Source organism: Pleurodeles waltl, chromosome 11, assembly GCF_031143425.1.
Source record: "Pleurodeles waltl isolate 20211129_DDA chromosome 11, aPleWal1.hap1.20221129, whole genome shotgun sequence".
Classification (NCBI taxonomy): domain Eukaryota; kingdom Metazoa; phylum Chordata; class Amphibia; order Caudata; family Salamandridae; genus Pleurodeles; species Pleurodeles waltl.
The window spans coordinates 688,922,842-688,937,719 of NC_090450.1; the positions used below are offsets into that span (position 1 = coordinate 688,922,842).

At 43.4% G+C, this 14,878-nt stretch overlaps 1 protein-coding gene across 1 annotated transcript; it reads left to right on the forward strand.

Moving 5' to 3' along the window:
* The first annotated feature begins 553 nt into the window (after positions 1 to 553).
* Positions 554 to 6,774, forward strand: SNRPG (small nuclear ribonucleoprotein polypeptide G). The gene is made up of 4 exons (XM_069214207.1): positions 554 to 686; positions 1,006 to 1,028; positions 1,533 to 1,657; positions 6,584 to 6,774. Exons 1-4 carry the CDS (start codon positions 655 to 657, stop codon positions 6,632 to 6,634), a joined length of 231 nt encoding a protein of 76 aa, XP_069070308.1. The 5' UTR covers positions 554 to 654; the 3' UTR covers positions 6,635 to 6,774.
* The last annotated feature ends 8,104 nt before the right edge of the window (positions 6,775 to 14,878 follow it).

The following is a 14,878-nucleotide window of genomic DNA, read 5'->3' on the forward strand; positions in this document are numbered from 1 at the left end:
TCCAAAGATGTCACTGAACAAAACAATTACATTTCATGGTAATTGGAGACTCAAAAGGTTGAAGTTTTTGGGGTAGCCGTGTGCTCTATCAATTCATTATTACTTTTATTTAAAATACGGCAGTACCACAGAATGAGGTTCACTACTTTCAAAATGTAAAACACATCAATCTCATTGTTACTCAATTTAGAGTTACAGATGTCAATATCCATTCCATGTTCCCATTAATATTATACAGTGGACTAAACCCCAGCATTTTGCTCAGTTGCTACTATAAAAGAAATGCAGTTGCTTGACAAACCTTCCATATTAAATAGTCATTTATGGTGCTCTCTGTTAGTTCAGTAGAAGTGTTTTGTACCAGCCTTGATATTCAAGTTCTAGACACGTTACAAGATGGTCACCGGGATGTTCCATGCATTGAGCCCTTTTTGGGTGGGGGGGGGGGGAACGAAGGCAGCATTCTAGCCTTTTTCTGTTTCTCTCTTGCAGTTTCCTGTTCTACGTAGTGACGTTCACGCGTAGCCCGCCCTCGATCGCGTAATCTTGCCTCTGATAGGTTGTTGCTTTTACGGCGTGACGTCTAACGCTCTGTCTGGCGTGCTGTGTCGGATTTGGTCTTTCTCTCAGCTTCTAAGGAGAACAGGCGCCAACATGAGCAAAGCCCACCCCCCTGAGCTCAAGAAGTAAGTCTTTCGGGGCAATGTGTGGGAGAAACCGAATATACAGGGGCACCAGAAATACAAGGGAACGAAGACACATGTCTATTGTACACAGGGGCAAAGGGCCTTGAGCGTTAGGTGAAAGATTGATCGAGCCCTTGAGATAACAATCCGTCGAACCAATCTTGGAGCGGGGTAGTGGCAAGGGCCTTGTAGGCAAACAAAAGAGGCCAATAAAGTTATGCTCACGAGTGGGATCAAATGTTGTCTAAGGGGTCTTCTGGGTGACTTTAGATCGGAACTGCAATTTACGTATTAATTTTTATATTTTTTATTTGTTTAGGTTCATGGACAAGAAGTTGTCTTGTAAGTATTAATCCTCCTGCACAAAACTCAGCGTGTATTGCTACTTGGAGACCGTGAAGTCTCTCCAGATTTGTATACCGTAGACTGTCACGCTTAGCTTCCTTAAACGTATCTATAAATGCATACTTTCTAGACCACAAATTATAAACAGATGCTTTAGAGTCTTTCACAGCATGCAGACGTTGGTAATCAGTGGATTGAGAATGTTTTGGGACTTAACCGTTTAGGGCATGCGCCACTTTAAATGCCATCAGCTCTGAATTATTAAGCTTTAAATAGACACTTGAGAGTTCTGCTTGATTGTTGTTGGATGATTGCTGGTGACAATACCAACAAACTGAACGTAAGATCCTACAAGCATTTCTGTTCATAAGTCTGGTGCAGCTTCCCCCATCCGATTTTGTTTTATTGTATATGCTTTTATATCTAAAGAAAAATAAGTATGTTCTTGTAAAGGGTGTGGAAGTACAGAAACTGTTTCTTACTGGTAGTTTTTTCTCACAGTAAAGTTAAACGGTGGACGCCATGTCCAGGGCATTTTACGAGGCTTTGATCCCTTCATGAATCTTGTGATTGACGAATCTATAGAGATGGCAGCCGGGGGCCAGCAGAACAACATCGGAATGGTGGTAAGTAGAATGCAGAACAGCACATTCTGCGTGTAATACATAGCAGAGCAGTTTGCTGCAATATTTCTTGGATTTCATAAGCAATTGAGACTATAAGGGGTAGTACTTGGTTTATTCATGCTCTAACAGACTGGGTTTTGCGTTTTGATTCCATAGAATACAATATTTTCTGCCTTCTAAAACTTGAACAAGCCTGTCCTTTTCATCTATGGAGTTGTGAAACTGCAAACTAATCTGCAGGTAATAGAAATTGCAGTCACCTAAAAATGCAAAATTCTTCAGCACGTGAAGACAATAAATGTACCACTGAAGAAAAACAGTCACCTTGTTTTTCAGTAATTTTGTCAACACTGCAGAACTCTGCTATAGCCTAAGGTTTTCACTTGGTCTGTAACCATCAGCTGGAGCTTTTATATAGTCGTCAAAGCCATACAATAAAGAGTGCTCACCAAACACATTTTGGCTTTGAATAGTCGAAAATACAAAAAGACAATCATCTGTCTCCTTTTTTTCCCCCACCTTTAACACCTGAAAGTTTATTACTTGGTAGCTACTGTCTTTACTCATTTGTGCTATTCTGACAGATTTCAGTGATAGAGGCACACCTGAATTTGTTGCTTTATTTTGAATTTTCTTAGTGTAGTAACAAACCGTACACAAATTAATATGCTTCCCCCATTTCAGATCTATTACAAAATAAAGAACTTAGAAAGATGACTGTGACGTATTAACTTACATCCGTAACAATTGGCAGAAAAAAAATAATAATGAAATGACTGGAGAATTGAGATTTTATATTGCTACCCATTCCATGCCCAAAACATGTTAGATCAAACATCCACTATAAAGAAGACTTGCATAACACCGCAGATTTTCTTTAGTAACCTCTCTGCCTACATTAAACATGTATGATTTCTGCCTGATTTTGAAAAGGTTTTGACGTGGTGGTTGCACGCCGCACATTCAGAACCAAGTAGTAGAAATCACTACACATAAATCTTGAAAAAATATATATTTCTCTAGGTAGCCTTCTTACTAAAGATCCATCCACTGCCTCCGTCCAAATGTGCAGATAATGCTGTTCGCCTTAATAGAGATGACCTTATTATTCTAAATTTAAGCAACACCGTTTTCCCCATTGCTAATTATCTGACGTTAATACAATGCATTATTTCTATTGAATAATAGCTGCAGAAAAATCATTGTTTTTAGAAGATTGTTGTAGTTTATTGTTTAATACTGTTCGCAGAGTCTCAAGTTTTATTGAGCATGAATCAAAAAGGCACTTAAATTGTAGACCGGCGACCCCTGTAACATATCACACCATGTTTAGTTAAATACACCTACCATACAGAATCAGACGGATTGGAATTTGCACTTAAAGCAGTTAGTGTGGGGGGAGGGAGGAAAGTGTAAAACAAAGCAACACTCCTTAAACATTAAAAAAAAAAAACATGTTGAATTTAGATCTAACCCACGTATAGTTTGTCAGAACAGCCTGTCATCTTCAGTCTCCTTCTCTGGATGTAGCACTGGTCCTTCACCTCTGGGATTTGAATTCCTACTATTTAGGAAGCTCATTTCTGCCAACGGGTGAGGTTTTTGAAATTTCTGTCCCTGCTTAGGCGCTGCACATGGAGTCTCATTGGGTACCAGAGAGGGTTTTAATCTCGCATTATTCTCTTAATCTGCTTGGTTGTACCCTGGTTTAGGCCTCCCAGTACTTTACATCCTCTTCAGGTCCACCCCTATATTTTGGAGATTGTCCAAGCGACAGCCTTTCTCCGATGTGAAGACCCTAACTAAAGCAGTTTCAGTGCTTGGCTTTTTCTCTTCTAGGTCTCTTTCGGTAGGCAAACTGCATTACGGACATGCAACGTTGCACCAGAAGCTGGTTTCTCCGTGTGCAAAAGTGTTATGTCTCAGTACTAATCTTCTGGCATTACAGCTGAGTAAGGGCCAGATTTATCTGGCTCCAGACCATCCCTGTGTAGCTCAGTGGTTCAGTCTCCCTAGTCTCAACTTGTTAGCCACCAACGGCTGTAGAGCACGGATACATTCTTGAGCATGTTTTTCCTTGCTGCTCTATAAATTTCTCCTACAGCAATTGAAGCTACCCCCAATGCCTTGCAACAAGATGTCTATGGCAAGAGTTCCATAACCATCCTTTGGCTGTGTCTCCATGACCACGGGGACAGCTTTTGTTACTAGCACGTTCTCCCTTTTATGGGACGTATTTCATGTTAATACGTGTCAAAATAGAATATAAATTTGAGATCAATCCTCCAATGAAAGTGAACATTGAGAATAGCTTCTTAAACGGAGTCATTACACTGCATTCTTATTTTCTGGGGACAATGCAGGTTTCTCAATTGGTAATAATATAATCTTTCGGATTTGTCTAGGGAGAACACTTTTACAGTCATCAAATGACTTGACATTACATTTTAAGGATGGATCTCTCTTCACCCTACATTTTTCTGCCTTCTAACTCCATAATTGATTGCTCTCCATTACCAGCAGTAAAAAAAAAACAGTTCAGATATAGTGCTAAACGAGGTGGGGTAAATTCGGTCAACTATAGGCAAACAGTGGGCTGCAAGCTCGATTTTTAATGAGGCACAAAAGTCCAAGCAGTAATTAAATATAGCTTTAAATGCTGTATCTTGTTACATTTTCTGTATTTCAAAGATGGTGATCAAATGTCAGGCTGTGTCTTCTGACTGGTTGTTGCTCATTTTCTTTAAACGGTGTTTGGTGTTCAGGAACTCCTCACTTAGGTCAACGAAAGTAAAGGGAATTATGTGACTGGGAGCGTGAAAGGAGAGGCCGTAGGATATCGTTTTTTGTAACACAACAAAATGTACATTTACTGTACAATATATATATATATATTTTTTTTTTGGGGGGGGGGTAATTCTGAAGTGTAAGGAAAACAAATTTTAATAGGATCAGTAAAACCAGGGGCATAGCTTCAGGGGTGATATTTGGAGTGGTACATTACAACCCCCCCCCCCCCCCCCCAACACACACACACACACATGTATTTTATGATAAATAGTTGGATACAGGTGCTCTCAGTTAGGTATGGCGAGAGTTGTCTGTCAGATTTCGCCAGGAATTTTTACACACAAACATGCGCACACGCTCCCGCTCTCTGTTTGGAAAGACATAAAAAAAATGTTGGTAAATTCACAATATTTCCTCTCGCCTAGTACCCCTACCAATCTGCATGCCTCTCTCATGTGCCCTGCTTGTTGTATAATGTATTTTAACATTATGTGCCAGCGTGATTGTCAGGGAATCTCATTTCCCCTTCTCCCTCCCTCACACTGCTCCAATGAAAGACGTGTCGAAAAAGCCACGTGGCACTTTTCTATCTAGGAGCAAATGCCCTCACACACCCTAAGGATGTCATGCTTCATCATAGGGTATGGTCCTCGTCAAACTGGCACTGCAATGTCTTAGCGGGTCCATCACAGGGGGGCACTTTGCCGTAGATCTTAACTAGAGATCTGTGCCGTGGTTAGAGAGGAATAGGTTCAATCCTACGGACAGAATAGGAGAGGAAAGAGAAAAATGGGTAAAATTGGCTCCAGAAACCCTAAAAAAAAAAAAAAAAGACACTTTGAGTCATGAATAATCTGGGTCGAGGTTAAAAACAAAAGGGGGGAGTGTGAGGGTATTTGCTTGTAGATAGAAAAGTGGCATGTTGATTTTTCAACACGTCTTTCATTGGAACAGTGTACTCATATTGTATGAGTATTAGGGAGTCTGTACACTTGACCATTAATCTCCCTGTCCCACTTGTGTCAGTATAACTAAAAAGATTAAGATTCTTATTGCAGCCACGATCCACTTCTGATACTGAACATACACGTGCTGCTTAACTCACGTTGCCACAACACTTGCTTACAGGTGCATTAAACTGCCAGAAGAGAGCTTGGGGAGAATGGATATTCTCTCACACCATTATGTCTGTCCTCTATTGTCTCCTGACAAGTTTGCCTAATGAATTTATTCTTCAGATATCTGAAAAATAGGTTAATTGGACAAACTAGTGATAAAAGACCCCCAAAGCAATGTAGCTCATCTCGAGTGCCATTTCCACTTGTTATCCGTTGCTCTAGGTTGTACATTTCTTGATGGTCTTCAGTCCTTCCATTGCTTGTCTGATGTGTGCAGAGCTCTGCTTTCTTAATTAACAATGGCCCAAACCCATACCTTCGCTTAATTTCGACTGCCACTCACCTTTAGGTCTTCTGAGCTTCCCTCTTCACTTTAACTTTGCGATCAATATTTCCAATGGGTATTTTCCTGTTTCATGGGTTATCAGTGCATCACCCTGAGATAAGTTGGTTGCGTTAGGGTCCTCAAAGCCATATCACTTTTTTCTTTGTGGATAACATTCACCCAGCAAATAGTGTTTAGCATAGGGCTTTAACACTGTGTAGAATGGTACATTAGAGCCTTACTCTTCCACAGTCTAGTGCTGCAGTGCCATCTTGGACTTCTCCAACCCACCTTGGGAGGCTGCCTTAGCACAATTCTATTGCTAACACACTTAAAAGGGCCCTGGACCTTTACCACGCTGCTGTGAGTGGTGTCCATCTGCACCTTCTTGCCTGATTGAGTCTTCTCCGTAATGAGTTGCACTCCAGTCCAAGATGCAAATCCTGCTAGTACAGCCCCTTTCGCATGTTACTGATAGTATGTACATCATACCTGTATTAATGTTGAGATGCAGTGTACTCTATACTTAGGTTTAATATATGTTGTGCATACCAGTTTCCTCATAATTAACGTATGTACAATTAAACTATGCCTTACGTTTAGGATGTTTTGTACCAGGGGGCTGGCAGTTATATTTTGCAATTGTAAGTTTGTCAGACCTGATCATCAATCTTCTCTTAATTTGGCACACAGGTGATCAGAGGAAACAGCATCATCATGTTGGAAGCACTGGAGAGGGTATGAGTGCAGTGATGAAAACAGTCTGTACCCCCTCTGAACCTGCACTTCTGATGCGCTGCGTGCTCACCTGGACAGTCTAAAAAAACCATTGTATTTTTGTTTGTTTTTGTTTTTTTTAAATAAAAGTTTTGTATGTGGAAAGATCTTGCTTTTAAGCGAAGTATTGTGGATTCTGTTGCTCATTTTGGTTGTACTCCAGTATATGTTTCAGGTTTATTTGTTCCAGAGGTCTTGCACATACATAACACTTCAAGAACATTCAACCTAAAATATTAATTTATCTACGATTTGCCAAAAGGTTTTGTTATATTAGCATACTGTAAATATTAACACCAAATCTGTTGATATTTAATTACAGGTGCTCAAATTCTCCACAGAATGTTAAAAGTATCTCCAGGTGTACAAGTAAGATGGCCAGAATATGTCGGCCAATAGAGATGGGAGAAGTATGTGAGTGTCACCTAGGTGAGACTATGGGTATAGTATTGAAAGTATTGTTTAAGTGGGGAAAATGTCTATTTTATAAAGCATGATCCAGTCTCAGAATCTTGTGTGTATAATATGCATTGTCTAGTCTCAAAAGACACCTTAACCATTCTTCACCTGTCTTACTCGCCAAAAGCTAATAAAGTAGAAAGTCTGCAGTGAGGAGAAGATATTGGAGTTCAAAACATAGCCAGAACAGTTATAGCCTTTGTACGCTCTTAATTGGTCACCTATCAAAGTTATTAAAACTCACAATAGTGGTTTCAAAATAATGCTTAAAATTATTTTATTTCATATAAACTTTCAGGGAAAAATAATATTATTTTCTACTTGGATAATCTGCAGTAAATAAGACACCCCAACTTTGGAGAAAGGAATGTTCCAAGTGTAAGACGTCCTGTGAATAGGCAATGAAAATTATTTAAAGAAGCAAAATTTCCCTCCTGCTGAATCTCGTTGGGAGTAGGAGTGAAGCATTCCTGATTACCATGCTGTTTTGGCCTGGTTGGAATTTAGTTAGTTGTCTGCTCTCATTTGAACAGATTGTAGCAAAATTGCTCTGCATCCTGAAGTTACAGTTCGTGGGTGCAACTGTGTTGGTATGGCAGTATCTGATGCTTGCAGCTCGTGGATGTATCAATACCATGTGGTTAGCATAGGATTGGCCTTTTTTTTTTTTTTTTGGGGGACCTGGTTGGTTAGGTGAACTGCGACGGAGATCCAAACATCGACTGAGTAGGCTCCCACCCTGCAGCACAATGAGTCTATATGGAGTACTGCCCTTGATTGCCATCACCTGGACAATGGCAGAGCTGTGTTTGTGTGGCTGCGGCTGAGAGTGGTGTCTGGCACATGATGGGCCAAGAAAGATGATTAGAATGGGTGCGCTCCTTGCATGAACACTGCTCACTATGAAGCATGGATCATAGCGTGGGTGCAACTGACCATGTCATGAGGGTGGGGCCTGGAGTTATGGGTCAAAGGTGAACACCAGTCACGTTGAAACCCTGCTTATACACACTTGTGACTGGTGCTTCTGGCTGGATGCTATACTTTGGAGGAGGCATTATCTTATTGTTCATGTTCTTTTCCCAATCCTTGTACCATGAGCAGTTCTCCTGCTCCACAGAAATGCACAAACACCAAAATATAGTACCTGACGTGCATAAAGAATTTGTTACCTGTGAATCCTGTTCTCCAATATTGGTATCTTTCATAGATTCAAATGCTTAAATCGTTTCCTGTCATCGAAGTGGGAGTCGCACAGTATCATATTAAGCAGTATACATCAGTGTAAAGGGAATACAAAGTTCAGCTTAATAGCCCATCTATGTCTCTTCGCCCCCCCCCCCCTTATTTTTTTTTTTTGGTCCAAAGTTGACCAATCTGGCAACAGCACCCTTAGAACACTCCCAGCAGAGGCATCTTCCCTCAAATTTTCTAAGTGTTAGTGGGATAGACCTCAATGACGTGAATCTATGAATGATAACAATACTGGAGAAGAGGAGTTACAGGTAAGTAACATACTTTCTCCAGTATTGGTATCTTTCATAGATTCACATGCTTGAATCAGAATAGTTAGCAGTGCAATACATAGTAACAAATAGACACAAGATGACAATGGATGGTGGGTATAACCTATGGTAACAGGCTCACCTTATTGGAAAGGATGCTGAAGTACCACATGAGCCACAGCTGTATCAGAAGTCTGTGCTGCATCCAGACACAAAAGTGCCTGCTCTTCCAGGTTGCAGCATGGAATGCATTTTCAAAGGACACCTCAGCAAATAAGGCTGTTGTGGCGGCTGCTATGGTAGAGTGTGCTGTAGTCTTTTATCCTAAAGGCCTGCTCACCTTAGGGTGGCATAACTGAATGGCTGCCGAAATCCATCTTGCTATGGTAGATTTGGAGACTGGGCTGCCTCTATTCTTGTTACCATAGGCTACAAAGAGTTGATCGGTAGTGCAAATATACTATGGAAGTAAAATTTCAAACATCTCTTAACATTAAGAGATTGAAGACTGTTCTGCTGGTGTTCGAGGGTTAGGGAAGAAAGTCTTAAACATAGCTGGATTATTTAGATGAAAATCAGTCGGAACCTTTGGTAAGAACTTGGAATTAGTTTGCAGGATCACTATGCTATCTTTGAATTGTAGGAAAGGCTTTCGAATAGTGAACGCTTGAAGTTCACTTACTCTCCTTCCAGAGGTAAGGGCTAGTAACAACGCCAACGTCCAAGTAAAGAACTTTTGTTCAGCTCTGTGAATTGGTCCACATTGATTTTTCATCAGTTGGGATAGCACATAGTTAAGCTGCTGTGCAGGTGGTTGTGATTTTATTGAGGGACATGCCCTGAAAAGTCCTTTAAGAAATTGGACATTTTGTGTGACCATAAAGAAGGATAACCAAAGTCAGTTTATACCTGGAACTAGCAGCCAAATGCACTTTGACATAAGAGTGTGTTAGACCAGATTTGGCTAGAGGCAGTAAAATATGGTTACACTTGTTCAGGAAGAGATGTGATAGGATGTAGTTTAGATTTTTTTGCACCAAAGACAACATTTCCATTTGAAGCAATAAGTTTTGTTGGTAGAATCGTCTCTAGCCTGTGCAAGGATACTCAGACTATCCTGTGGAAGGTCTAGGTGCTGTAGCTCATGGTGCTCAGGAGCCAAGCTGATAAATGGAGAGAATTTGGGTCTGGATGAAGAGCCTGGTGATTGTTCATCAACAAGATGTTTAATTAGGGCTTGAGTGTGTGTAGGAAGCTGTGTGTGGAGGGTACCTAGATATGTACACTAGTAAACAGAAATAGGCATAGAAAACAGTGCAAATAGCAATAGGCAAAAGCGACCCTAGGGGAAGCTCAAACCATATACTAAAAAAATTAAATGCCAATGCAGGACCGCCACCCAGGTAAGTGGAATCTGTAGAGTGGAGCTAGAGGAACTAGGAAACCCCAAAGGTAAGTACCACAGTGCCCCCCAGCGACCAGGAAGAAAGGAGTAAGTTACTGGATGCTCCCCAAACCACCAGAAAGGATAAATAAATAAAATAAAAGATAACCCAATCCCCCAAACAAGACTGCAAGAAATCAGCGTTGGATTACCGAAGAGAAAGTCCTGAAAAAGAAGGGGACCAAGTCCTGAAGTCTCAGAAGTGTCTGGTGGTGTCAGGAGCCACTACCCACTAGTATGTTGTTGCAGGAGTTGCTCAACGGTAGGATGAAGACTGTCAGCAATGCAGCCCTGGAGTCGGTGAAGAGTTCCTGGAGGATGCAATAGACATCCTACGCCGGGCAGAAGATTGCCAAGGAAAGGCTTTCCCACACCACAGACTGCAAAGGCCAGAGTCGCGGTAGAAGAAAAATGGAGCTGCTGGGAACCAGTGAGGTCCAGGAGGATTCAACCCACAGAGGAGTGTCTGAGGGGGACTCTTGGAGATGCAGAGAGTCCAGAGGAAAAGGCAGCCCCCACAGGAGATGCACTGGAAGAGGCCCCAGGAGTTGCAGAGGAGCCCACGCAGCACAACTGGAGAAGGTTCCCATGCTGCAGGAGAAGCATGCAGTGGTCTGTGCGTCACAGGGAAGAGTGCTGGGGCTACACAGAGCCTGAAGATCCCTTGGAGGAAATGCCAACAACCTTTCGTAGCTGCAAGGGATACAGTGCATTGGGTACTGTCCTGCGTGGGAAGGAACAGGCTTACCTTCACCAAAGCTAGCAGAGAGAACCAAGGGGATCACTCCAGACCACCACCTGTGATGCAGGATCCATGCAGCTCAGTTCATCATTGCAGTTGGTGCCTGCGGTTGCAGGGGAGTGACTCCTTTACCCCAAGAGGGATTCCTTCTTCCCTTTTGTGCAGACTGAAGATTTGCCGCCCTCGGAGGATGCATAGCCCGGGAAGTGTTGCAGAAGCTGGAAGGAGCCATAGAAACAATGTTGCAAGCAGAGACTTCATCATGGATGGAGATTGTCGGTTCCTGGAGGGTCCAGTCACAGTTCCAGTAGCCAGAAGTCAAAGTAGAGGTTGCAGAGGTGACCTGCTGGAGTCTTGCAAGCCGAATCGGAGGACCCCACCCAATAGGGAGACCCTAAATAACCCTGCAAGGGGGATTGGTCACCCTGACAGGTGACCACCTATCAGGAGGAGGCTCTGACATCACCTACCTGAACTAGCCACTCGGATGCTCCCAGAGGCTTCTGCCCACCTTGGAATCAAGATGGCAGAATCAAGGGACCCTCTGGAGGAGCTCTGGGCACCTCCCCTGGAGTGGTGATGGACAGGGGAGTGGTCACTCCCCTTTCCATTGTCCAGTTTCGCACCAGAGCAGGGAGTGTATGTCCCTGAACCGGTGCAGACTGGTTTGTGCAATGAGGGCACCAAATGTGCCCTTCAAAGCATACCAGTGGCTTGGCGAGGCTACCCCTCCCACACCTTGTAACCCCTATACCCAAAAGTTAGAGGGTGTTGCCTCCACCTCCCATAAGAAATCCTTTGTTTTATCTTCCTGGTCTAGAGCTGTTCAAGCAGCAGTAGGGCAGAAACCCATCTGAGGTGTGGCAGCAGCTTGGGCTGCCCGGAAAACCCCAGAAAGTTGGTAGGAGCAATGCTGGGGGACCTCTAAGGAGCCCCCCAGAGTGCATGGAATCATAAAACCAATACTGGCAACAGTATTGTGATATGATTCCCACATGTTTGATACCAAACTTGCCTGGGTTCGGAGTTACCATTATGTAGCTGGACATAGGTAGTAACCTATGTCCACTACACACGTAAAATGATGTCCCCGAATTCACAAAGTCCAGAAAAATGGAGCTGGAGTTTGTCAGGGCTACCCTGCTCATTCGGGGGTGCCCTCACACACTAGTACCTGAACCCTGCTCTATGGGCTAGGAGGGCCTACCATAGGGGTGACTTGCTGATGCAGTGACTTGTAGCGGAAAGGGTGCATGCACTCTTTAATTCAGGCTGCAATGGCAGGCCTGCAGAGAGGTTTTGCATGGGCTCCCATGGGTGGCATAATACATGCTGCAGCCCATGGGGGACCCCCGATGTCTCAATGCCTTGGCTACCATATATTTGGGACTTACATGGGGGCACCAGTATGCCAATTGTGGGGTGTAAAAACCACGAACAACTGATTTTAGGGAAAGAGCACAGTCACTGGGGTCCTGGTTAGCAGGATGCGAGTGAACGCAGTCAAAACCACACTGAAAGACAAAAAGTGGGGGTACCCATGCCAAAAAGAGGGTACTTTCCTGCAATGTTTGTCCACTTATAGCATGAGGAGCTCCATAAATCAGTGTTGTCTAGGCCCTTTTTTTTTTTTTTTTTTTAGAGAATCCTGGGAATAAGTGGGATAAATCCTGGACCATTGCATCAAAAGGGCTTTCCTCCAAGATCCCTTTTGAGGGTACATTCTGCCATAAAACGGTCATTTCTTGTTCTACAGTGATGCAAAAAGATCCAGTTTGGGTTTGCCCCATCGTTGAAATACGGCACCCAGAACCAGTTGGTTCAATTTCTATTCATTGCAACTTTGGGACGTTGTGCTCTAGGTATCTGCTAGAGAGTTGTGTTCTCCTGGGAGATGTTCTGCTCTTAAGGCCGCCTAGTGTCGTAGTCCCAGGACCAGATTGTTTGAGGTTCTTAGGACAGAATCTTGGATCATGTACCTCTCTGTTGAGGTAATGTATTACTACTGAGGAACCTTGAACTCTCGGCAAGAAAGCTTGAAGAGCCTGTGAGATTGCTCTGAGCTCAAAGAAGTTGATATGCATTCTTGACCGTTCTGGAGTCCACCTGCCTTGATTCAGTAGATCTTGTAAATGAGCTCGCCATCCTTCCAGAGAAGCGTCTGTTGTAATTACATATTCTGAAATGGAGGAAGGGGGGGGAAGTAAGTCAGTCCTGCAGAGAGATTGTTGGAGTTTTACAGCAGGGAAGCTGTGCTTTCACGACAGGCGTGATCTGTACGATATCGTCAAATGTTCCTTCTGATTGGAGCATGTTAGAAATCGGGTCTCTAGTTGGCAGACGTATACACCTTTGTCCAGATAGGGAATCACAAGCCTAGTCAGGGTAAGTCAAACACAATCCAAATTACCCTGTGCCCAAGCTCTGGTAGCTTGGCACTGAGCAGTTAGGCTTAACTTAGAAGGCAATGTGTAAAGTATTTATGCAAGAAATAATGCAATAACACAGTGAGAACACCACAGAATAACACCTCACAGGTTTAGAAAAATACAGGATATTTTTCTGATTAAATGCAGGTTAAAATGATCAAGATTTGATAAACAGACATTTAAATATTACTTTTAAAATAATAAAAAGAGTCTTCTTAAAAGGAACAATGGTCTCTTGCAAGCACAAAGTAGCTAGTATGCGTCAAAATTACACGCACGAAGACTGCAGAAGAGGAGATGCGTGGAAAACGAAGGGTGTGCGTCGGATTTCCGGGCGCACACATGATGCATCGATTCCTTTCCACGCGGCAAGGGCTTTGCATTGAATTCTGTCACACAGGCTTGAATCCTCTTTGTGATGCGTGGTCTTTTGATGCCCAAGGATGATGCAGGGAAATCCTGGCCGTGCTGGACAAAGTCACAGGTGCTGCGTCGATCCGGTGGGCGATGCGGGGACGTTTCTGCCGCATAGCTGGTGCTGCGTTCATTCCTCTCGCAGGAAGTCCGGCTGTGTCGTTCCAGCTTATGATGAGTCTATCTGGGGGGTGTGCGTCGAAGTTCCGGTCACAACGTTGGCGGTGCACCAATCGCCACTTGGGGAGCCGGGCTGCGTCGTTCTGGTGATGCGCTGATTTTCTCACCGCTCGGCAGGCTGTGCGTCGTTTCCGGAAGGATGTTTGTCAATTTTCGCCGCACAGGGAGTTTATTTGCAGAGATGAAGGCCCATATTTATACTTTTTTAGCGCCACATTTGCGGCATTTGTTTTACGCAAAAGTGGCGCAAACTTGCAAAATACAATTGTATTTTGTAAGTTTGCGTTGTTTTTGCATAAAAAAGCGGCGCAAATACGGCGCTAAAAAAGTATAAATATGGGCCAAAGTCTTTTTGGCCCAGAGACTTCAGGAAACGGGAGGCAAGCTAAAACCAAGTCCTTGGAGAGCTCTTCTCAGCAGAGCCAGAGGCTAGCAGGGCAACAGCAAGGCAGCAGTCCTTTGCCCAAAGGACTCACCTGGACTGCTTTGCCGTAGCCAGGCAGCTTCTCTTGGCAGGTTGCAGGTTCTGGTGCAGAATGTTTTCCCAAGAAGTGTGTGAGGTGGTAGGGTCAGGGACCCAGTTTATATACCCAAATGTGCCTTTCAAGTGGGGGAGACTTCAAAGAGTGGCTTAGAAGTGCAAAAGGTCCCCTTTAAGTTCCATCCTGTCTGCCAGGGTCCCAGAAGGGGGTTTGGCAGTCCATTGTGTGAGGGCAGGCCACTGTCCTTTCACATGTAAGTGTCAGGCCCTCCACCCTTCCAGCCCAGGAAGACCCATTCATTATGCAGATGTGTGCAGGTGTGACTGAGCATCCTGTGTTTGTGGTCGTCTAGGTGAAATGCACAAGGGAGCTGTCAACCAGCCCATCCCAGACGTGGATTGGAGACAGGCTGTAAGGCACAGAATGATTTTAAGTGCAGAGAAATGCTCACTTTTTAAAAGTGGCATTTCTAAAATAGTCATATTAAATCCAACCTCACTAGTCAGCAGGATCTTGTATCACCATTCTGGCCATACTAAATATGACCGGTTTATCT